This window comes from Erpetoichthys calabaricus, chromosome 3 (assembly GCF_900747795.2).
Source record: "Erpetoichthys calabaricus chromosome 3, fErpCal1.3, whole genome shotgun sequence".
NCBI lineage: Eukaryota > Metazoa > Chordata > Cladistia > Polypteriformes > Polypteridae > Erpetoichthys > Erpetoichthys calabaricus.
In genome coordinates this window covers 42,988,187-43,013,146 of record NC_041396.2, presented here as the reverse complement: position 1 = coordinate 43,013,146, position 24,960 = coordinate 42,988,187, and the positions used below count along the sequence as shown (strand labels likewise).

General features: G+C 41.1%; 1 protein-coding gene across 3 annotated transcripts in view; it reads right to left on the bottom strand.

Annotated features, from left to right (window-relative positions):
- Positions 1-2,470: 2,470 nt before the first annotated feature.
- Positions 2,471-24,960, bottom strand: part of dyrk3 (dual specificity tyrosine phosphorylation regulated kinase 3) — a 37,454-nt gene continuing 14,964 nt past the window's right edge. For all 3 annotated transcript variants that reach the window (XM_028796701.2, XM_028796702.2, XM_028796700.2), the window contains exon 3: positions 2,471-9,483. In XM_028796701.2, coding sequence (XP_028652534.1) covers positions 7,888-9,483 — 1,596 coding nt within the window. In that variant the 3' untranslated portion in view covers positions 2,471-7,887. The remainder of the gene's footprint in view (positions 9,484-24,960) is intronic.

The following is a 24,960-nucleotide window of genomic DNA, read 5'->3' as shown; positions in this document are numbered from 1 at the left end:
TCACATTATTAGGATTGAACAAGAGTCACGAGTCAAAGTCAAGGAACAAAACAGGAGTGAAAACAGGATTTTGCCACCTTCTTTCATACTGGTGATGAGTCAACATCATGCACAGCTCTTACTTACATCACTTTGCCTGACACCATGCACCACAGAAAAGGTGACATTCATATTTGAATGAAATAAAATGAAAACGGCAAGAAATAAAAATGAGTAACACATTGTAAGAAAGTCATGGTCGAAAACACAGTACCTCAGGTTTATGCTTTGATTTTTGTTATATGTTTTTACTTATTCTTTAGTCACAATTTTTTAAACAAATAACACATGGGAATAAAACAGAAAAAAAACAAAAATATCAAAAATACTTAAGTGTATGTGAACATATCAAGATTAGACCTTCACTGAAACAATATCTTTAGATAAAGGCAATATAACAAACACACCTGGGAGCCTGTTTAAACAGATTACTAAAATTATAGAGGACAGCACAGTGTAGCTCTGCCAATAATAAATATACTGTATTATTATTTACCACGTCTTATAATAAATTTGTACTGATCTGCTTACATTTAAACAGCATCCATTGATAGACAATCAAACAAATGTCATGTCACATTTACATTTTGTAGTACCTTTACATAGTTTAAAGAAACTTACATAAAATAAATGCAAATTTCACATGTTGAAAAAGTAAGTCCACCCTTACATTTAGCACTACCTCAAATATCTAAAATATGAATCAGATTAGAAAATCGTTGGAAAGGATCTTGTCTAAACCTAAAGCACATAGTTTGGTTTACTCTTTGTTGATTAAGTGTGTGTTATCACCATCTCTGGAACGAAATAGCATTCTGAGGTCTTCAGAAAGAAACCTGTAGATGCCTAAGAGTCTAGGAAGGATTTAAAATAAATATCCAAACACAACTGTAAATAAACCAATCCATTGTCCAGAAGATCACTTACAAGTGGAGAAGATTTCAAACAACTGCCAAATGTCCAGGCCAGGCCACCCCTGTAGTAATGGGCGTTGAAAGAAGTCCCTAATAACAACCCCAGAATTTCATCTCAGGGCCTACAAGTAGCGCTTGCTACTATGGATGTTGGAATGCAGGAGTCTATGATTAGAAATAGCTGAAGAAATTAGATCTACATGGGAGGTGTGCTACACCCTAACCTTTGCTGTCCAGAAAGAACATCAGGGTAAAAGTAAAGTTTACCCATGAACAACCAGGCAATGACCAGAACTTCTGGAATAATGTTCAGCAGACAGATGAGCCAAAAAGTTATTTGGCTATAGTGCCAAACGAACCTGATAGCAACTGTAAAGCATGGTGGTGGAAATGTTATGGCTTGGGGCTGCTTTACTACATCAGGGCATGAGCAGCTCACCATTATAGACTCCATTATGAATTCTTCATTGTATCATAGAGTGCTTGAGGATAATTTGAGAGTCTCTGTGAGAAGGTTGGACCATACAATATGACAATGATGCTATACGCACACATAAATCCACCAAGGAAACACTACGTGAAAGAAATGGTGGGGTTTTGGAGTGGCCAAATCAAAGCCAGGATCTGAATCCTTTTAAGATAAGGGTTTGAGGAGGGTGGGGGCGGGGGGGGGGGGAATTGGATTTGAAATGAGCAGAGTATGCAAGATACCCCACAAACATCACACAGCTAAAAGAATTCTGCACAGAGGAGTGGGAAAAGCTTTCTCCCAGTCGATGCCAGATAGTGGTGGGCAGTTACAGGAAACACCTACTTGAGGGGGTAATGCCAGCTATTAGAGCCAAGGGTTTACTTACATTTCTCCAAAGATGGAACTTGAATATTTGTTCATTTTCATGAATAAATCATTTTTTTATTTTACAGTATCTTTAGATAAAGGCAATGTAATTGGGGAAAAATAGTCTTGATACTATATGTTCACATGTTAAAAAAAAGAAAGAAATATCATAGGGTGGACATAGCAAAGGTTTATAGGTTCACAGGAACATTCTTCTTCACATGTGCTAATCAACAGGACGCCAGATTAGTGAAATCTACCTTACCTCGAAATGTTCATTCTTCATCACCTGATCATAAGCAGACTACAGTAACAGGAATACTAATGTGCTCTTGACCATGATGTTGCTGAAACAACTGGAAAGGCAAACACATGGTTAATATAAAATTAAACACATAAAAGCAAAAAAAGAACAAATACATTCCTTATGCAGGAGTACCTGAGGAAGAATGTGCAAAATCTACAGATGTAGAGAGCGAAGGGTGAAAGGAACCTGTTGGATGCCATAGAGCCACATAAGGAGCTTCAGGCAGAGGTCCCGGCTTGCTTTAGACTGGATTCTTCGTAGAGAGCAGCTTCTTATTTCATTTCCCTAAGCTTTGTCTCTGGGGACATACGGTTGCCAATCCTACACTGGACATTCCCACCCAAGAAAGAGACATTGAGGCTAGGTTTGGTATATTTATATTTTATTTCAACTCAATAAAAACAGAAATATACAACAAGATAAAAGTTGGTAAAATTAGGTAATAATGAGAATGATCATCCTGAAAACCTGAATAAATGAGCACAAGCTTGTTTCGTTACTTTACAATTTTGACAGATATTGCTCCTTTCCAGAGTAGCAATCCCCACTTGCTCCCCATAACACACACATACACACAATTTACATGCTATTAAAATTCACCAACCTGTTCAAAGTATCTTTTTGCAACAATAAAAAATTACAGTACATTGATTTTATTATAAAGTACTGTAGTGTTTGCAATTAGAAAATTCCTATTAGGTGTATAAAATGAAATAGAAAAAAGTTGTGCACCCTGAACACACAAAAGAGGGCCAGTGCGGAGGCTAGTTTAACATCTGTGGTGATTTTGAAGGCACAGAACTGTGGCTTAAGAAAGTGTTGCCATCTGACTCGCATTCTGTATTCCTCATGCCGACATGGCACTTGTGTTCAGTTTGTCACTTCACATCACTGGGCATGTTAACGGCCATTCCAAAGACCTGGCAAACCAAATGTGTGAGAAAACAGGGTGGAGCAATGAATGAAATATAAAAATAACAAAAGAACACTTCACTTCCCACAAATGTATAAATAAATTAGGAGGCCAGAACGCTCTCAGTTGGAGACACTGAGGATGCTCTAAAACTGATAGATAAACCTTGAGCATCCATGTCAGGCAGGTGATGCCGTAAATCTTAAGTTTAACGATCAGACTTGTAATAAGAGCCTGTGCTGAGCGATTCTGACAATTTTAAATTTTCAGTCAGACTAGGAAGGTTGCCGGTTTGAATCCCGTAAATGCCAATAGGGACTCTGCTCTGTTGGGCCCTTGAGCAAGGCCCTTAACCTGCAATTGCTGAGCGCTTCGAGTAGTGAGAAAAGCGCTATATAAATGCAAAGAATTATTAGGTTTGCAGTAGGCTGTTGATGAAGATTTGGAAATATCATTTAAAAAAAACCAAAACACCCCTTTAGAGCTGTCCCCATGGGGCATATATTGTCTTCCATAATGTTGATACCAGAACAACATCACAAATTGATAAAATGTAAAGTGAAAACTGTTTATTCAGGTTAATAAAAACCACACTGACCCTTAAACCCATTTCATTACAGACTATCCCATCTACTGCTGCAGGCACTCACACCTAGTGGGCTCAACTATCAACACTCACTTTTAATTTTAACAATCCAAACACAGCTGAATAGATTTCCATGGAGTGCTCCCAAATAACTCTTTCACTACGAACTCTTTAGCAGCTTGTAAAGAAAGCACTTTGAGGGACATTGTTTTTATGATCATATGCTATACAAATAAACGTCATTGCTGTAAATCCCCACCTATGCAGAACACAAAATGTCCCAGGTGCTTTTCATTGTATAACTCCACTCTGTAAGAACAGTGGAATGTTGACCTAAAATGAGTGCAAATCTTTGGTATATCTATTCTAACATCAGAGTACATCTGCAAATGAGGTCAGATCAAGTAGTGCCTTATTCTGTACATACTGAGGATGCCATGCCGGCGGCATCACATACCGTATACCTACAAATGGCATCTGAGAAAGCCCTACAGGTCACACAATCCATTGTAAGCTTCTCCCCACACTTCCACTTAAACTTTGGAGACAAGACGCTGTCAGTTGGCAACAGTCAAGTGATTTCCACTTGTTTCTCAAAGAATACACAACCTGAATTGTAATACTGGAGACCTGTTGCTGCTTTTAAATGATCAGTAGTTTGTGCTGGATCCTCATGTACCAGTTGTTTGAAAACATGTTTAAATTTTCTTTTTACTTTTTCTAAAATGTATGCAAGACACCACGAATATGACAGAAGCACAAAGGGAAAAAATTTAGTTAGCAATGTGTCCTGTGTGGAGTCTGCAAGTTTTCCACTGTTTACTGCCTACATGTCTCAAAGATTGCCTTGTTTGTGGTCCACAACAGATGAGGGCCTAATGGAGGACATAAAGCAGATTTCCCCCCAGAGAGATGTTTAAAACGTGTATGAATAAAGAATATGTTCACATCAGCAGGTAGCATGGACTGGTGCAGCACGTTGCCACACCCACCTCACAACAACAGATCGGGATGCTGGTTGGCAACCCCACAGGCAGACAGTCCAGTCCCTCCCTCTGAAAATGACCATCTATCTGCCACAGCCAAGTGGAACTTGGGCATCCCCTTGGCCTGGTGCAACCACTAGGGTCTTCAGCAATGAAGACCCTGCATGCTGGATCACCCTCGAGGATTCGCACTACTCCTCACAATGCAGGTAATGTGCCTCATTTGGGACTCTGTGAGCAACCACTCGTATGTCACATAGTCAAAGCAGAGGTACCCAAGGAGTCTCCGAAGAGACACAGTACCAAAGGTGTCCAGTCTTCATCTCAGGTTACTGGAGAGCGTCCATGTCCCGCGACCATATAGCAAAACAGGGAGCATCAGGACTCTAAAGACTTGGATCTTCGTCCTTTTGCAGAGATATCAGGAGTGCCACTCACCCCTTTCTAGTGACCACATGACCCCCCCCCCCTTTCCCATTCCGTCTACTGAGTTCGAAGGAGAAGAGTCACCAGTGGCTTTAAAGCCACTGCCGAGATAAAATTTCCCACCTAATTCTAACTTTATAGGTTTTTTCTTCCAATGTCTATTATTTCTGACTGATTTTATATTTGCCTTGTACATTATGTTGCACTGTATCTGTGAATTTATATACAAGGGTGAGTCAAATGAAAACATTCATATTTTGATAAAAATTCTTAACACCATACTATTGCTATGTAAATTGGCAACATCGTTAGCAATGACATTAGGAGTGTCCAGCAGGTGGCAGCACAGTGCAGACGAGCTACATGGTATCATAGTAGTGGCATAAAGATGGTAACATGACAATACTCAGTCCCATATTGTAAGTACAATGGTTGCAACCATTGAGGACATACACTTAAGAATGTGTTCCAAATCCTCCATACTCGCCATACCTAGTCCCCACTGATTACCACAACTTTGGATCACTCAAAGAGGTGATGGGTGTAAAGACTTTTGATTCAGATGAAGAGTGGCTGCACACATGACCAAATAATTTTTAAAGAAGAATCCATGCACTTTGTAAGCACTGGAGGACTTGTATTGAACGTCAGGTAGTTTATGTAGAAAATATGACACCTTTGCAACAATAAATTATGAAAAAATAAATATTTAAGGTTTTCATTTGACTCGCCCTCTTAAATTATATATGCGCACACACACGGTATGAAGTTATTAACATTCAGATATTTCCCTAAAAATCAACATTAACACAGAAATTAAGGGTCATTACTTAAACCTTTATATATCTGCTACTGTCCATTAAGTGAGGGGTTACTGTTGATTTTAAGTTCAAGTTAAATAGTTAAACAGTTAAATATTAATCCAAAAGTTGCACTGTTAACATTTTAAAACTGACCTTCTCTCGATTTTTAAGCAACAAATTATATTTAGTAAAAAAAAAAAATCATGTAGTAATTTGTCAAATGGGCAAACCGTACAATCATGTAGACTGCTTTACATTCAGTCAGTCTCCATTAAAATGAAATTCCCATTAATAACTAATTAAAAGCATCCGCTGCTTTCTGCAATGTGCCGTTTTCCACTGTTAAACAACGCATGTAGTATTCCATGTGAAGTCAGTAGGAGGGAAAGAAAGTAAATTATTAATAGAATTTTCAAATGAAGAATGCATTCCGGATAATTGTGCACTCGTGTCTGAAACTCAATAAATAATACATTTCAACGTGACATTTGTTTTTAGTGCAATCATTTTAATGGGTACTCAAAACTGATTGCATGTTTTTTGTATTCTGTTTCACGCACTGCTCAAGTTATACAAGTCTCCGTGGGAATATTATTATGGATTGCGTGTACTGAGGAGGCACTGACGGCTGCCCTCAGGACTACACTGGTGTCTCAATATAACCAGGCAAAGACCCAGTGAACGTTACTGCTTTGGTATGTGTCTGTTTGTAGTTGACATAGTTGACCGATGGCAATGCAGTTCACTGATTGTGTTTGTAACAGGGGACAGACGTTTTGGGTTGATGCACAGACTGATTTAATGCACATTTAACAGTAATATTGTACATTTTAGTTATATTTTTCCTGCTAAAATTAAAAAGATTTTTTTCTTCCACTCAGTATTCAATAGGCAGTGTCAGCCTTGGAAAACAGACAGGCCAAGAAGGGCCCTGTTTCGTGTTGAAAAATACAGAATATTGATTGAGTGTTGGTTAACTAAGACATGTGCTGTTTCACACCAGTATTCTTGATAGTAAAGCCCACTAGCAGGATTTTGCAAATTTAGAACAAATAGTCCATGAAAAGGAATCACTTTTCACCTCCAATCTTCAGAGAAAAAAATAGCACGAGCATGTAGAAAATGGCAGATACACGCAACAGAACTGCTTATAACAAAGCAGCTCCTCTTGTAAGTAGCACCAGGCCTACGTGTAAGAACCCCACAAGGGCATGAGACTGTTCAGAGGGTAAATCTTAGTAGCACCCTTCAGTGCACATTCAGCAGAAATGTTACAAACCAGCTAAAACAAAGGCGAAAAATCCTTTTGACAAATCCTATTTCAATTAAGAGAACCATCTCATGCTGAATGACCTGATGACTTGTTTCTGAAACACGCTTTCCAATTTACTGCTGTATTCAAGCTAGCAAGACAGTCCTTCTTCGTATGGTCTCCTTAGAGCATTATTAGGGCTGATGGTGATCAACGTTGACAGGTGATGAGCTTGGCTGCTTTCTAGTTAAACCCATTAAATGGGTTTGTTGACTCAACCACCAAAATGGTCCCCTGTGGCTGAAGGTGCTAAAATGATCCACTGGATGGCCTTGCCAATCTAAAAATAAAAACAGCTGGATCTTGCAAAACAACTGGAATAAGCCAATAAAATAATCATCAACCTTCTTAGCTCTTTTAAGGATGACTATTTAATGTACTGTGCCATGTGAAATTTAAAAAAAAAAAATGTGGAGTAGCCCTTTGTGTTCAAGTCTAATCCCAAACTTGCACGTCCAGTCTGCACTTCCATTATTCAATATTTTAGCCCTATTTTTTAAAAAAAAGGAAAACACAGATTCTATTAAAAACACAATAGATAAAAATGTGCTAAATGCACCCCTAAAATTCAGATTCTGAAGATATTACATCTCACCAATAGTGGTTAATGTAAAAAAAAACAAAAAAACGAGTGCACCACTACTGCACAAAAATGTGCATGCCTTGGCTAAATTTGAAGAAATAACATAGTGCAAAACAATCTTGAAATCGTTAAAAAAATTGTCATGTACCATTTCCTACATAATTCTCATTGGTTATCCACCTAGGTGACAAGCTTGGGCAGCACCGTGCGCAAGGGGATGCTACCCCTTGCTTCTCCCATCATATTGGTCCTAAGTTTGTTATTGGCTTCACCAATTGTAGGGGGCAGTTTGGAAAGGATCCCTGGGAAAGAAGTGCTATTGTCTGTAATTCGCTTAGTTAATGAAGTCTTCTCAGTTGTGCTAGTGACTGGTTTAGGCAGTCGCTTATAAAGCCAGGGGTGTCGTAGAGCCTGGTTGGGGGATATCCGTGTGCTAGGATCCCAGTCCAAACATTTTTTCAGAAAGTCTATGAATGTGGGGTCATCACAACCTTTGAGGGCCATCACCCAGTCTTTGCTGTTTGGCGGTCCTCGCATTTTCCCTCTGCGGGATCTGCTGCCACTGAGTACCACAGTGCCGTTAGCCAGGGTGCTGGTGATGCAGTAGCGTGGGTGTCCCTTGGAATTGATAAAATTCTTGGCCCTCTTTGACTGCTCCAGGAGCTTTTGGGGTGGCATGCCAAGAATTTCCATCATGCAAGCCAGCTGGTCTGCCTCATCTTCCCCTGGGAACAGTGGGGATCCAGTCAGCAGTTCTGCCAAAATACAACCAAAGCTCCACATGTCTATAGGCATACCATAGCGGGAGCCAAGAATGACTTCTGGTGCTCTGTAAAAACGGGACTGAATGTATGTGTAGACCCGCTGGTGCTCAAAACAGCTGGACCCAAAGTCAATAACTTTGATGCCACTGCGGCCTTGCTGTTTAAGCAGGATGTTTTCTGGTTTTAGGTCACAATGAATTATCTTGTTACGATGCAAACCCTCCAAGCACTGCAATATGGAGTGGGCAAATTTTCGGACTAGCTGCAGGCTAAAACCTTGGAACTTGTTCCTCTTGATTAGTTCGTACAGGTTCATACTCAGCAGCTCAAACGTCATGCAGATATGATTGCGGAAAGTAAAATTTTCAAGCATGTGGATCACATTCAGACCACCAGTTTTATCCTGCTTCTTTAGATACTCCAAAATACGGATTTCCTCTGCTGCTTGCCTATGGAACCGTTTCTCGTTTCTCACCATTTTCAGGGCGAGGTGTTGGTGAAGCTTGTGGTCATAAACTTTGGCTACCTGACCAAAACTTCCCTTGCCAATGACTTTCAGGAATTCATAGCGGTATGCCAAATGATCATGCGGTACATGAATGTAGCAACCATTGTCATCATCAAACCCGTTATTATTAGATCCACCAGGTACTGCTTGTTTCTTTTTGGCATTTGGACCAACAAAGTAGATCTCAGAATAGCTGATGATCTCTTCCTGTTCCAGAGTAGTCAGTTGCTCCTTGTACTGTTTCAAGGCTTGGTCTGGAGTGAGCGGCAAGATTTTGTTGGCCTTCACCAAGCTATCCCCTGTCTTGCCAGAGCTGGTGCTCTCAATGCTTCGTTCTTTAAGTAAGGTGGACACAGGTTTCACAGTGCCTAAAGAACCGTTGTGATGTGGGCCACTGCTGGGTTTACGGATGCCAGTGTCCTCATGTAAATGTTTCATCTTTGATTGTCCTCGGCTATCTATTCTGTGATCTTTTGGTGTGGGTTTGTTGCTGCCACTCCCACTCTGTAAATAAAAACAACAAAGAAAAACTTTAAGCATAACAAGAAAAGCTTTATCTTATTTTTTTTTTTTTAATTATAAAATTAAATGAAAAGTCTCAATAGGTCAGAATGTTATACTTATAGATTAAATTTTTTTTTGTAAAAGATCATGAGGATATATATAGTATACACCTGCAGAATGACAGATCTGATGGGTAAACAGCAGCACTGTATTCCAATACGCATGGGTGAGAAACAAAGATTTCTAAAAACGCTGACTCCACCACATTCTGCTTACTTCCAATTTATTACATGTCTCTTCCCTGTCTGGATTCTTTTCAATGCAATGACTTATTCCCTGACTGGTCACCCTTAGCAAAGAAAAACATATTCCGACATAGAAGGCATAGTCAACCGTTTGCATGTAAACTATGCTTTGTATAGTTTGAATGCTGCATACATGCGCAAAAGACAAAATGATTTACTTGTTGCTATAGTTTTGTGATAAATCCTAATGTCAGTATTGTTACTGATGTAGTGAAAGGTTTAGCATCCCTTGAAAAATCAGATTCTAAATAACTCAGTTGGCAGGTTCAGCCTGATGCAGCCGAGTTTGCAAGAATACAAGACAGAGATAAGAGCAAAATGTAGTGAAGCAAAGATATAGACACACAGGGGAAAGCATTTATTTATTTTCTCTACTGAGTTAGTTTTGTTTAGTTTAGTGTTGTTTGGTACAAGATGTGCTCCTATTGCTGTGGACTGTTTATAATCAGTTGATCTTTTTTTTTTGTGGCTTAAATATTTGCAGTATTTTTATTTAATGACAAGGCAACCATCACTACTTCTGAAGACTGTTACTTTTAACTATGATCTGTGTATTAATACAACCTGGGGGTGATATGCTGTGGCTCCTTATATAATTTCTTTCTTCTGTGCTATGAGGCATTATTAGGGTTTTGCACAGGCTGATAGTTTTGAAAGTATATAAAAAGTAAAAAGGAATCATTTTCAGTGGGGTCTGAATTTTTCACTACACAGTTCCTTCAACTTTTTGGCCAATGCGCGCATGCCCACTGTAGGCATAGGTCTATATCATATGCATTTTTGGGAATTTCAGTGTAGACGGATACCTTTGAAAACGATGCGAAAACTCCACTGTGGACAGAGATTGTTTGTTCTTACGTGCCATTTTTAAATTAAAACATAGTACAGTGATCCCTCGCTATATCGCGCTTCGCCTTTCGAGGCTTCACTCCATCGCGGATTTTATATGTAAGCATATTTAAATATATATCGCGGATTTTTTGCTGGTTTGCGGATTTCTGCGGACAATGGGTCTTTTAATTTCTGGTACATGCTTCCTCAGTTGGTTTGCCCAGTTGGTTTCATACAAGGGACGCTATTGGCAGATGGCTGAGAAGCTAGATTGCTTACTCTTCTCTCTCTCTGATCCTGACGTATGGGGTGTGAGCAGGTGGGCTGTCCGCACACCTAGACGATATGGACGCTCGTCTAAAAATGCTGAAAGATTATCTTCACGTTGCTATCTTTTGTGCAGTTGCTTCACTTTTCTCTCTCTCTTTCTCTCTCTCTCGGAGGGGGTGTGAGCTGCCGCCTTCAACAGATTTGTGCCGCGGTGCTTCGGATACTTAAAAGCCAAACAGCCCTATTGATTTCTTTGCTAGAGATTGTTTTATCTATCTATGTGACATTCTGTGCTCCTGACACGCACTCCTTTGAAGAGGAAGATATGTTTGCATTCTTTTAATTCTGAGACAGAACTGTCATCTCTGTCTTGTCATGGAGCACAGTTTAAACTTTTGAAAAAGAGACAAATGTTTGTTTGCAGTTTTTGAATAACGTTCCTGTCTCTCTACAACCTCCTGTGTTTCTGCGCAAATCTGTGACCCAAGCATCCATCCATCCATCCATCCATCCATTGTCTCCCGCTTATCCGAGGTCGGGTCGCGGGGGCAGCAGCTTGAGCAGAGATGCCCAGACTTCCCTCTCCCCGGCCACTTCTTCTAGCTCTTCCGGGAGAATCCCAAGGCGTTCCCAGGCCAGTCGAGAGACATAGTCCCTCCAGCGTGTCCTGGGTCTTCCCCGGGGCCTCCTCCCGGTTGGACGTGCCCGGAACACCTCACCAGGGAGGCGTCCAGGAGGCATCCTGATCAGATGCCCGAGCCACCTCATCTGACTCCTCTCGATGCGGAGGAGCAGCGGCTCTACTCTGAGCCCCTCCCGGATGACTGAGCTTCTCACCCTATCTTTAAGGGAAAGCCCAGACACCCTGCGGAGGAAACTCATTTCAGCCGCTTGTATTCGCGATCTCGTTCTTTCGGTCACTACCCATAGCTCATGACCATAGGTGAGGGTAGGAACATAGATCGACTGGTAAATTGAGAGCTTCGCCTTGCGGCTCAGCTCCTTTTTCACCACGACAGACCGATGCAATGCCCGCATTACTGCGGATGCCGCACCGATCCGCCTGTCGATCTCACGCTCCATTCTTCCCTCACTCGTGAACAAGACCCCGAGATACTTGAACTCCTCCACTTGGGGCAGGATCTCGCTACCAACCCTGAGAGGGCACTCCACCCTTTTCCGGCTGAGGACCATGGTCTCGGATTTGGAGGTGCTGATTCTCATCCCAGCCGCTTCACACTCGGCTGCGAACCAATCCAGAGAGAGATGAAGATCACGGCCTGATGAAGCAAACAGGACAACATCATCTGCAAAAAGCAGTGACCCAATCCTGAGCCCACCAAACCGGACCCCCTCAACACCCTGGCTGCGCCTAGAAATTCTGTCCATAAAAGTTATGAACAGAATCGGTGACAAAGGGCAGCCCTGGCGGAGTCCAACTCTCACTGGAAACGGGTTCGACTTACTGCCGGCAATGCGGACCAAGCTCTGGCACCGATCGTACAGGGATCGTACTCTGTACGATCGGTGCCAGACCCAAGCATGACAATATAAAAATAACCATATAAACATATGGTTTCTACTTCGCGGATTTTCTTATTTCGCGGGTGGCTCTGGAACGCAACCCACACGATGGAGGAGGGATTACTGTATTGTGAACATAATCCAAGGAGTATGCAAGAACTGACAGGAGTTCACTTGATACCCTCTTGCCAATTTAAGTAGAAATGCAGGTATCCTGACTAGAAGGAGTTGCACTGTGTGCTCCTTTCAAGCATGATAGCTCAAAGCCTGACCACAGAACCTGGCACAGCAAGGCTGGTGGAAGGCTCTAGTGTGCAGTTGTCTCAGTAGACACAACAAGATACTGCAAATGGGTTCCTTTGAGAAGTAATAAATGGGCCCTATGCCACCAAGCATCCACAGCCTTAAGAGATTTACGTAATGTCACCTCAAGCAAGTTTCACTTTGAGTTTAGAATCAGGAAGTGAGAGAGAGCTGTGGTGAAATCTCAATGGAATGAAGAAGCCAGAGCAGAGAGAAAGATGAAGGGAGATATACAGGAGATAAAGGAACTGTATGGTTGCACTTTTGAGATGAGTAATTTGATGAACCACTTCACTGCACAGTCCCCCCTTTTGTTCTATTTTGTTTTCTGTGACCATGCTAAAATGGCCTACTATTTTTGGATTAGTTTGCAGAGGTAGATTAATGTTGGCCACGTGAAGTATACTTTTAATAAACATTAGAATAAAAAATTAAGGAGCTGTCTTTCTTTAGAATTAATGAAACTCCACATATTTCCTGTATCACGTATTTCAACTGCAGGGTACCATTAGGCCAAAAAAAATATATATATATATCTAACATGTGTATTAATAAATATATTCAGATTACAAAGCTATTTTAATTCATGTTGCCCCAACAATAGTATATTTTAAACTAATAAACCGAAGAGAGTAAATAAAGTTAATTATGTCATAAAAATGATTTTAAACTGTTTATAAAATGCCCATAGACTTCTGTATATTCACACTGTAAAGAGACACCAAAAGCTTTAATACCAGGCATATTCCTTTAGTAGGAGGATGTCAAACTTAACGAAATTATTTGCTGATCTTGTCCCATGAGGATGTCAAATTACACAACTTAGATTGACAAATTAGACAATTCTGTGATGACTTTCCAGTAGAGGTCTGCACGGGTCAGATTTTTTAAACCCGCTCCCATATATACCTGGCCTAATTTGTCCTGCTCCCACCCGGAGAAATGCATTGCTTCCATTAAGGAAAAAAGTTGTGCATGGTTGATAAGTCAGTTTAACATAATGTTGTACAAGCAGGTGGCTGAAGGTTTCCCCTCTTGTCCTTTAAACGTTTTTGCGACAAGTCTACTTTATCAGTATTTAATACAGATCTTCCATTTGGACTTAAATAATAATTTCTGAGCACAAGTCCACACATCTTTTTTCAAAGAAAAGAACAAAAAAGACAAGTGTAAGCAACAGGTCTTGTTAAAGCTATTTTCAGTAGGCAACCACTTACTATTCTATATTGAAATAAAGTAAGAACTATGTTAATAATTACTATTCATTCTACAAAAATGTGGAACGGACACAGAAGCTAGATGCTGCCTACGTACAAGTTGCACATATAAGTTTTGCTTAAAATATACACTTTTCTAGGCGGTAGATTACTGGTAGATTAAACACTCCCCACTTTCTCGCAGTACTTTATGTTTATCAATACAAGTTCACTGCAACTAAGCAAAACACTGAACATTACTGGCATCTCCTCGTCTGCTCGTAAGCTCTGTGAGAAAACAGGGCGTTGCTAACCGCTGTCCAGTGAACTTCACTGCACTCTTTGATTTAGTGCAATTGCATTAAATTGTGATTATTACAAACTATTACAAATCTCTTCTTGTTCGTACACCTTTGTGATCCTCTTAAATAAAAGATATAGAAACAGAAGGTTTGGACTGAGAAATGTTGCTCCTTTGTAGAGCATGTGGATAACAGTTGATGCTGAACAGTGTGTTGACAAGTTCTTTCAAGACGTTGTTCATACTGGATTCTAAATCAGTCGTCGCATCATTGAACAATTTCAGAAAAAAAGACCACAGTTGTGACTATCTTTTTGTAGATGCGGTCAATCGTCAAATTGCTGCAGCACTGAATTCAACACTATATGTCGTCTCTCCAGACTGTTCGAGTTACCTCATAAGCTTGCTTTGTTGTCCAGGATGTTTAAAATACTAAGAGAATCGTGTTAAGAATGTGGCCACTACAGTTTAATCTGGTGAAGCAACGATTATGTTTGTTCCTCAGTCAGTAAGTTTTTTCTGAAATTAAATTTTTCAAACAGTAAAGTGTAAGTGTTTTCACCCGTTTTAATAATGCTTGCTTCAAATGGGGTTGCAAAAAGCACCCTTGACACAAGATTGTAGCGATCTTTAATATAATGGATGATAGCAGATATAAACGAGGTTTTCTAAATGTTTTTGTTCCAAAAATCAGTTGTGACAGTATGCACATAATTGACTGTCTCTAGCATGTCATGTTTCCTTGCTCAGTTTTTCCTTTTTCTACCACGTGCTGCGATACAATCATTGGATGGGGCAGATTCTTTTTAAACACCAATCTTGAGAAGGCTGCGCGGGAGACAGTATATGCATGCGTCCTAACTACTTAGTCAAAACAATTATACACACCTACATACATACATGCACATAGAATGAATGAACATTCTGTTGTAAAGTTAATTTTACAGGTGCCGACTGCCCACTCCTATTCGCAATGTTGAAAATCAATCCTGCATTGCATACAATTGCATCGAGTCCCAGGGAAGTCCCAACCTCTATTTTTCAGCACAGTTTCACATTTCTAAAACATCACAGGCTTGCCCCTTTTCTGACAGCCAGTAACATGCTGCCTGACAGAACATGTGTTGCAATAAGGGTTTACAGGTTCTGTAAGTTCAGCCGAAACCTTGTTCCTTTTCTTCTTTTTTCTATTCTTTCATTGTATGTAAAACATGAGACAAAGAATTCACAACATGTTCCTTATTCCTTGTGGCTTTGCCATATGCACTGTACTTTCACGTGAGCACTCACTGGTTGTCATCTCTCACACGCACAAAAAGTCTGCCCCTAGAACATGAGACAAAAATCAAACCTGGTTGGACTGAGATTTTGGGTATGCCACACTACAGGACTAAAAAATTACAGGAGTGTGTAGTGTCTGCCTCAGACTCATTAAGATTAGAAAAATGAAACCTGTAACTGAAAATGTAATGTGACAAGGTCTTTGGTCAGCACAAAATGACTAACTGAAAAGCAAGATGAGAGAATACATGTTGTCTAGCTGGATTATGGTGACCTACAACAATACTGCCACTTTTAAACTTTGGCAGGGCCAGACAACTCATTAGAATTTATTCACAAAAATGCCCCCTCAGTTCAATGTTTGGGGGAAAAAAGCAGAAACATATAACAAGAAATTTAAAATAAGAGTTTGCCTTCCTTAAAATTTCAATTTTTCGTTATATGACTGTCTTCCAATCTGTCTCTGCATCTCTGTGTCTAAAGCATAGGTTTACAGTAATGTATTCTGTACAAGTATATACTTTTAAGTAAAACTGTCTGTATGAGTCCTTCATAATCCTAAATCTGGAGCACTTTTTGCATAGTTACTCTCTAGGACCACACAGACAAGATAGGCTACAATTAAACCTGGACCTACTCATGCCCAATTTTATTCCCTTGCCACATGAAAAAAAAAATGTTGGCTGTATTTGTGTATTAACCGATTTCAGCTAAACTTTTTTTTTTTTTTTTTTTTTTTTTTACAAATCTGAAAATATCTGTTTTTCGTTGTTTTGTTTTGGAATTCAGGATGGCAGATCAAAATTTTTTCAACATGAAAAACGTAGGTACTTTATTGGGAATCAGTTATTTTACTGAAATGTTTTTGATTGAGTGTTTTTCATCAAACACTCACCATCAAATCACTGGAAAAAAAGTTAAAAATGAGTTTTACTTGTCTGTTGGGGTCTCTTTCTTATACTGCCCGCTTTGCACCACTGTTTACAATGAATCCAAACATTTCTCTTCAGTACTGATTGTTAACATATGGATGTAGGCAGCATTCATGTCACTGATGCTTCTGTTCTCCAATTTCCCTGCTACAAGTATTATTTAGCACATATGTAAAGTCTGGCTAATGAACACCCTTCTGCATAGGCTCCTAAAGTTATTAATGTTATATTTAGTCTAAATATAGTTAGTACATCTGTTGGTGGTGAAATCGGGAAGTAAAAAATTCTAAAATTAACAGGGCCAGTTTTTTAACAGATCCCCAGCCTTGACTCTCTAAGAAAACAAGAAAAACACTCAGCTGCACAGCTCAAGAGTGCCAAGTTCTTTCAAACCCTGGCTCAATCTCTACCATATCTGTACAGATTTTTCTACAGGTGCTCTGGCTCTGCTCCCCTGCCCAACATGTTTTAAGTTAACTACTAACTATTAAAATTATAGCCACACCACCAACTGAAATTTGCCACACCATGTAAAATGTTAGAAATCTGGTTTCTCAATCAAATAAAAAGCACCATTTGAATAACTTTGTTCAAAACATGCACATTTTCAGAACTTGGCTACATCTACCTTGGATGCAAATGCTTAAATAATTTGTTCAAGTTTGAAAATCAGATTTTTGTGCAAACTTTGAATATTCATTTGCCAGACGAGTTGCTGAAATGGAATCCAAATAACTGTATTGATGGCCCATCACAGCTCCACCTAAACAGACATCAACAATTTGTTATCTGTATGCAGAGCCAGCCAATCCAGTAGGTAGCAAAGGTGACCTTCTAGGGTGCTGTAACCTGACACTCGACATTTATGAACGTTAAGGGGTGTTCGCTCCAGACCCTGAGGGGGAATGGTAGAAAAACAATGATGATAATGAATGGGCACTGTTAATGAAAGTAAACTGGAGGGGGACAAGTCATCGAATTGTGATGATACTGAGTGGGCAAGATTACCTACTGGGCATTGTTTTTGAAGGTAAAAGTTGACACAATCCGTACACCAAGGGACCGTCTCCTCCAAGTCGGTGGTATATATAGGTGTGGTATTGAAGGGGTGTGGACTCCAGATATCGAGGGGGACAAGCCCCCAATAGTACTGACTACCCACTATAGGCAATAAGGGGTGATGTCTGTTAACTTAGCCTAGGGCGGCAAATGGGCTTCAACCAGCACGGTCTATACTTTGAGTTAATGAAAACCATTGTAGAGAAACGAAAAAATAAAAAAATTTAAAAAAAAAATAAATCACACCCTACGCCGATCCAAACATCTCCAGGAGAAACACACACCAAAAAAAAAAAAAAAAAAAAAACACACTTTAAAAAATGTCACAACCTCCCTCCCCATTCAGTATTGAGAATTAAACTGAGGGCAGGGATGAAATGGAGTGTTGCCAGAGAGCAGAACAATCCTGGTCTGCACTGGATCAACAAAGTCACTGAGGAGGCTGAATAGGCTCTAGTTGCAACTGGTTTTGTAACATCTTATAGGTGGTCAGTGGTTGAAGGGTTGCACATCCACTCTAAATATGGTCCAAAGAGACTGACTGGACTTGCTTGTCCGAGTTTGCCCCATGGTGGACTGTTTACCCCTTCCAGAGTATGTTATTGTCTTGCACCTTTCAATGCTATCCACAATCCTGAACCATCCTGAATGATGATGACTGGTTTATATTTTAAGTCATTTTAATTTTAATATTTTCTAATGGAGGGGCAAGGTGGTGAAGAGGTAGTGCTGCTGCCTCACAGGAAGAACACTAGGGTTCTTGTTCCTTCTTACGTGGAGTTTGTAGGTTCTTCCCATGTCTGTGTGGGTTTGTTCTGGGTGCTCCAGTTTCCTCCCACAATCCAAACACTTACAGTGTAGGTGGTAATGCTACAGATTTGCCTTAGTGTGTGTGCGTGTGTTCACCATGTAATGCACTGTCATACTGCCGAGGGGCTTATTCCTGCCTTATGCCCTATGCTTGTATTAATGGGCTCCAGCCTCCTCAAGATTATGCAGGCTTAAGACAATGGTTTGATAATGCATTTTCTGATATGTAGCTTTATAAACACTGCTACACAATATAACAAAGTTAATAAACATATCGTGTTCTTCATGCAGATTTGTACATTTCCAGAAGTTGGACATACTCATAAATATAGAAAATTGTAAAAGCCATGAAAAATCATTCCAGCCACAAAACAATCATATTAAAGCTAGTATTCCTTTCATGACTGGAAGTGGAAGTGGAAGTTGAAAAAGGAAGACTGCAAGGTTGAGTTTAGGGAGGAGGTGAGACAAGCACTGGGTGGCAGTGAAGAGTTACCAGACAGCTGGGAAACTACAGCAGATGTAGAAAGGGTGACAGCAAGAAGGGTGCTTGGCCATTGGTCCAGATGACATATACAGTAATCCCTCCTCCATCGCGGGGGTTGCGTTCCAGTGCCACCCGCGAAATAAGAAATTCCGCGAAGTAGAAACCATATGTTTATATGGTTATTTTTATATTGTCATGCTTGGGTCACAGTTTTGCGAAGAAACACAGGAGGTTGTAGAGAGACAGGAACATTATTCAAACACTGCAAACAAACATTTGTCTCTTTTTCAAAAGTTTAAACTGTGCTCCATGACAAGACAGAGATGACAGTTCTGTCTCACAATTAAAAGAATGCAAACATATCTTCCTCTTCAAAGGAAACAGAGAGGAAAGCAAACAAATCAATAGAGCTGTTTGGCTTAAGTATGCGAAGCACCGCCGGTACAAAGCTGTTGAAGGCGGCAGCTCACACCCCTTCCATCAGGAGCAGAGAGAGAGAGAAAGAGAGAGAAAAACAAAGTCAAAAATCAATACGTGCCCTTCGAGCTTTTAAGTATGCGAAGCACCATGCAGCATAGTTAAAAGCTGCACACAGAAGGTAGCAACGTGAAGATAATCTTTCAGCATTTTTAGACGAGCGTCCGTATTGTCTAAGTGTGCGAACAGCCCCCCTGTTCACACCCCCTACGTCAGGATCACAGATAGTCAGCGCAAGAGAGAGAGAAAGAAAAGTAAGTTGGGTAGCTTCTCAGCCATCTGCCAATAGCGTCCCTTGTATGAAATCAACTGGGCAAACCAACTGAGGAAGCATGTACCAGAAATTAAAAGACCCATTGTCCTCAGAAATCCGCGAACCAGCAAAAAATCCGCGATATATATTTAAATATGCTTACATATAAAATCCGCGATAGAGTGAAGCCGCGAAAGGCGAAGCGCGATATAGCGAGGGATCACTGTATATGGAAGCATGGAAGTGTTTAGGAGAGGAGTTTTTAACCAGACTGTTTAACGGAATCTTGAAAAGTGAGAGGATGCCTGAGGAGTGGAGAAGAAGTGTACTGGTGCTGAAATTTAACAATAAGGGGGATGTCCAGGACTGCAGCAGCTACAGGGGAATAAAATTGATGAGCCACAGCATGAAGTTATGGGAAAGAGTAGTGGAAGCTAGGTTAAGAAGTGAGGTGATGATTAGTGAGCAGCAGTATGGTTTCATGCCAAGAAAGAGTACCACATATGCAATGTTTGCTACGAGGATGTTGATGGAGAAGTTTATAGAAGGCCAGAAGGAGTTGCATTGCGTCTTTGTGGACCTGGAGAAAACACATGACAGGGAGCCTCGAGAGGAGCTGTGGTATTGTATGAGGAAGTCGGGAGTGGCAGAGGAGTACTTAAGAGATGTACAGGATATGTACGAGGGAAGTGTGACAGTGGTGAGGTCTGCGGTAGGAGTGACGGATGCATTCAAATTGGAGGTGGGACTACATCAGGGATCGGCTCTGAGCCCTTTCTTATTTGCAATGGTGATGGACAGGTTGACAGACGAGATTAGACAGGAGTCAACGTGGACTATATTTGCTGATGACATTGTGATCTGTAGCGATAGTAGGGAGCAGGTTGAGGAGACCCTGGAGAGGTGGAGATATGCTCTAAAGAGGAGAGGAATGAAGGTCAGTAGGAACAAGACAGAATACGTGTGTATAAATGAGGGGGAGGTCAGTGGAATGGTGAGGATGCAGGGAGTAGAGTTGGTGAAGGTGGACGAGTTTAAATACTTGGGATCAATAGTACAGAATAATGGGGATTGTGGAAGAGAGGTGAAAAAGAGAGTGCAGGCAGGGTGGAATGGGTGGAGAAGAGTGTCAGGAGTAATTTGTGACCGATGGATATCAGCAAGAGTGAAAAGGAAGGTCTACAGGACGGTAGTGAGACCTGCTATGTTGTATGGGTTGGAGACGGTGGCACTGACCAGAAAGCAGGAGGCAGAGCTGGAGGTAGCAGAGTTAAAGATGCTAAGATTTGCATTGGGTGTAACGAGGATGGATAGGATTAGAAATGAGGACATTAGAGGGTCAGCTCAAGTTGGACGGTTGGGAGACAAAGTCAGAGAGGCGAGATTGTGTTGGTTTGGACATGTGCAGAGGAGAGATGCTGGGTATATTGGGAGAAGGATGCTAAGGATAGAGCTGCCAGGGAAAAGGAAAAGAGGAAGGCCTAAGCAAAGGTTTATGGATGTGGTGAGAGAGGACATGCAGGTGATGGTGTAACAGAACAAGATGAAAAGAACAGAAAGATATGGAAGAAGATGATCTGCTGTGGCACACCCTAACAGGAGCAGCCGAAAGAAGAAGATTCCTTTCATGACTGCTGCATTGCCACTTAAGATTTGGGAAATGTGTGCAGGGGAGGAGATGCACAAGGTACTTCAGACAAACTGTTCAGTAAGCATCACTCCATCACCATTTTTTGCATGCTCTCATCTACAATCCACAACAACAACCCATATTTCATACATATGTCAAAATCCAAGTAAACTAAGCTTGACATATTCCACAAGTTTTGATGGGAAACAATACAAAGAGAACACAAAAAACACTAAAGGATTGACAGTAAAACATCCTTCTTCATCTTTCCCCACATTTATGTGGGGTTGATGTGCTTTATCAACCTTCTCCCAATAGCTTGTTCCCGCACGTCCTCCTAAGTCAAACCCTTTTCCTTCAGATCTTTTACTTTATTTATCCACGCCCACTTTGGCCGGCTTCACATTCTCTTACCCTATACTTCCATTCCCATCACTCTTTTGCCCACATATTTATTGTCTCTCTTAATTACATGTCCATTCCACTTCAACCTACTTTCCGATACTTTCTTAGATATCCCTCCCACTTGTTGTTGTACCTCCAATTGTCTTTTTTTCTCCAATTTTGTTTTTTTCCTGTAACTCCACACATCCATCTCAAAATTCTCATTTCTGCCACATCTAACTTCTGATGCTCTACCTTTACTGCCCACTGTTTTAAAAACCTTACCCATAGTACTTCAATCACTTAATACTCCTGATACCGTCTTCCAGTTGTTCCATCCACACTGCACTCTATGTTTTCTATTTTGGGCTACCACTGATCATACATATTTAAATGTATTCACTTTTTTCTATAGCTCTCCCTGCATGCTAATGATTGAATCCTGATTATCATTAAACCTCATATACTGCCTTCTTCCTATTTATCTTAAACCCTCTATTTTCCAAAGCCCTTCTCCAGTCTTCCAACTTCCTCTCAATTCCTCTTTTCTGGTGCTACACAACACAATGTAATCAGCATGAAGTTTGCACCAGCAGGATTGGTCTTTTATCCCATGATTCAACACATCCATAACCAGATCAAAGAGGTAAGGGTCTAATTAAAATCCCTGGTACAGACCTACTCTAATTGGATTCTTGTCTGTTACCCCAGTTTTTAACCAGAGCCCTCACTCCTTCATACATATCCTTCACAATTCTCACATACTTCTCTGGTACTCCTTTACAGTATCTCTCATGCACCTCAAAAACTCTTGATGTGGTACTCTTATCATTAGCCTTCTTCAAACCAATACACGCCATATGCAAACCTTTCATTTTTTCTCAATGAAATGACAAAAGCAAAGCACCCAATTTGCAAATTTAATTCAAGGTCATGAGAAGCCAAATCCCAAAATCATAAGGTGGATGTTTGTGGAATAGTGGATCCAAGGCTATGCAGTAGTGGTCAGTTTTTAAATAAAATAAATAGCCGGCTCGATCTCCGTGGGTGTGCGTGCTCATGTGATTGCGGGAGGTTGGACTCCTGCAGTTCACGGCTGAGTCACTGTGCCCACAGAGGCACATAAGTGAGAGTCGGTACAAGAGAGACAAAAGTATAGAAGAACAGGAAAATAACAGAGACAGACATTAGAGAACAGACATAAGGCAGGACATGGAGAGAACTGGTGCGAGAGAAGGAAGGAAGTCGCTAGGGAGTGCGCAGCCAACACTTGGGGGCTGAAGTAGATCACCCCAGCTGACAGATTGGGGAGCTGGAGCGATATGGTGCTTGATTGAGAAACTCACTGTGTATGTCTGAGAGAAAGGCAGCAAGAGCTGCAAGTGAAGGAAGGCTTGGTGTGTTGTCCAGAGGCAGATCCATTTTACCGCTGGGACATGAATTTCGCAGTAGGAGTTAGAGGCTCGGCATGCCTTGCTGGGGCCCAACCCTAGAAGCAATGTGGTTTGATGTTGCGTCCTGTTGGGAGCCATGGGCTGCAGGGATCCGAACCTGGCGCAGTAGATTGGCTGAACTGTCGGTTAGGTGTTTCCTCGGCTGCAAAGCTTCATTTGGGGGTATGCTGAGGAGATCTCAGTTTTAAAGGGAAGCGTCAGGGACTGTGATTTAAACAGAAGATTTCTGCCCTGTTTTAACCTTATTTTAAGGATAATTTATTAGACTTGTTTTAACCTCCCAGAATTGAAGATTTGATGCTATGCACTAATTGGACACTGTTCATTCGATTGTAATAAAAGCACTTTGTGATGCCTGGCCGGGACGCCCAGGAGGACCGGAGGAGGGCTTGTGGATCCTCCGGAACACGAGGGGGCGTCCTCCCTGGTTGCTGTGGGGACCACGGGTACAGAGCTTGGAAGCTCATCCCTGTAGGGGCCCGTGGTCACCGCCAGGGGGTGCCCCAATGCCTTGGGAGTGTTGGACCTCAGTACTTCCGCCACACCGGGAAGTGCTGGGGGGGGGGGGGGGGAAGAGAATTGGAGACACCTGGTGGACTTCTGGTTTCACTGCTGGAGCTTCTGCCACAAAGGGGTGTGGCTACGAGCCCTCAGGATGCAGCTGGAGCCCTTCCGGGGTGAATAAAAGGGGCCACCTCCCTCCAGTCAGTGGCAAGAGTCGGGTGGAAGAAGGACGAAGCTTGGTAGAGAGGAGTGGAGGCGGTTCAGAGACTATTAAGGCATTGTGTTGTGGCCAAGGACTTGAGGGGTGATTGCTGCTGCGGCACTGGGTCAGTGCACTGTAAATATGATTAATAAACGTGTGTTGGGTGAAACCATTGTGTCTACCTGTCTGTGTCCAGGCTGTTCCCCACAATTTGTTCATTTTTGCACCTACCCCTTGTCTGGATGCACATGTCCTCATCTGCCCAACTCATCTCTATTATGGTATCGATGGTGGCGGGTACAAGAGGCTCCCAAACAGGCGTGGAAGCATGGAGCCAACCCGCACTACCACAAAATCATGAACCAGTCCTGGAAGGGACACCAATTCAACACAGGGAACACTTATTCATATATGTTTTTTTTAAAACCTATGATAAGGCAGTCAGCCAAGCTAAACCAGCCATTTATTTTCCTACTTACCAGGAACCTCATGTGCAAAGTGAGAGGAGGAGAAAAAAAAATCTATAAAAAATGTATGACTGTCAGCTGCTCAAGCAAATGAAATGGCAGCCGAGAACTCTAAAAATAGAACAGCATTATTCAGGGTAATTGAAGATAAGTATGGAATACCACAGGGATTAGAGATACATCAGCTGTTTGCTTTCAGGTATCACTGAACAATTATCCAAGTCTTCAGAGAAGTGGTAACTGAACAACTGTCGTGGAGTAGAGAGGGGCTGGGCTTCAAGTATTAACATTGGAATAGTCCCATTTAGTGTCTTACAATTGCTAATTTTTTACTCTGATTTTCTGTATTGTCAAATTGTTTTACACTTGCCTCTGGTCAAGAGTTGCTGCTAGTGTGTTAAGTTACTATTTTCCGGACAATTCTATTTTTGTATACTTTAGTACCAAAGACACATTTGCCTTGACCTAAATACAAAGCAGCAAGGACTCAAACACAATTTCCCACAGTATATTTTATAGTTTCTGAAAGCTACAGAAAATACATTTTTTACTAACACTATTGGTTTCATTGGTTTCTTAACACTTCAATTGTACATGACTCCTGTTTTTGCTGAAAATGTTGCCACTTACTAGCATATGAAATGGCCAGGTAGGGTTGTATATAATGGAAACCTTCAATAAAAATACAAGATGGAGAATAATTCCCTTATCTGTGAAGCCATTTAATTCCCATACAATAACAATCAAACTTTCATGATTGTGAAGAAACTAGTGCCAAAGTTTGAGACCACTGTAAATTTATGACCG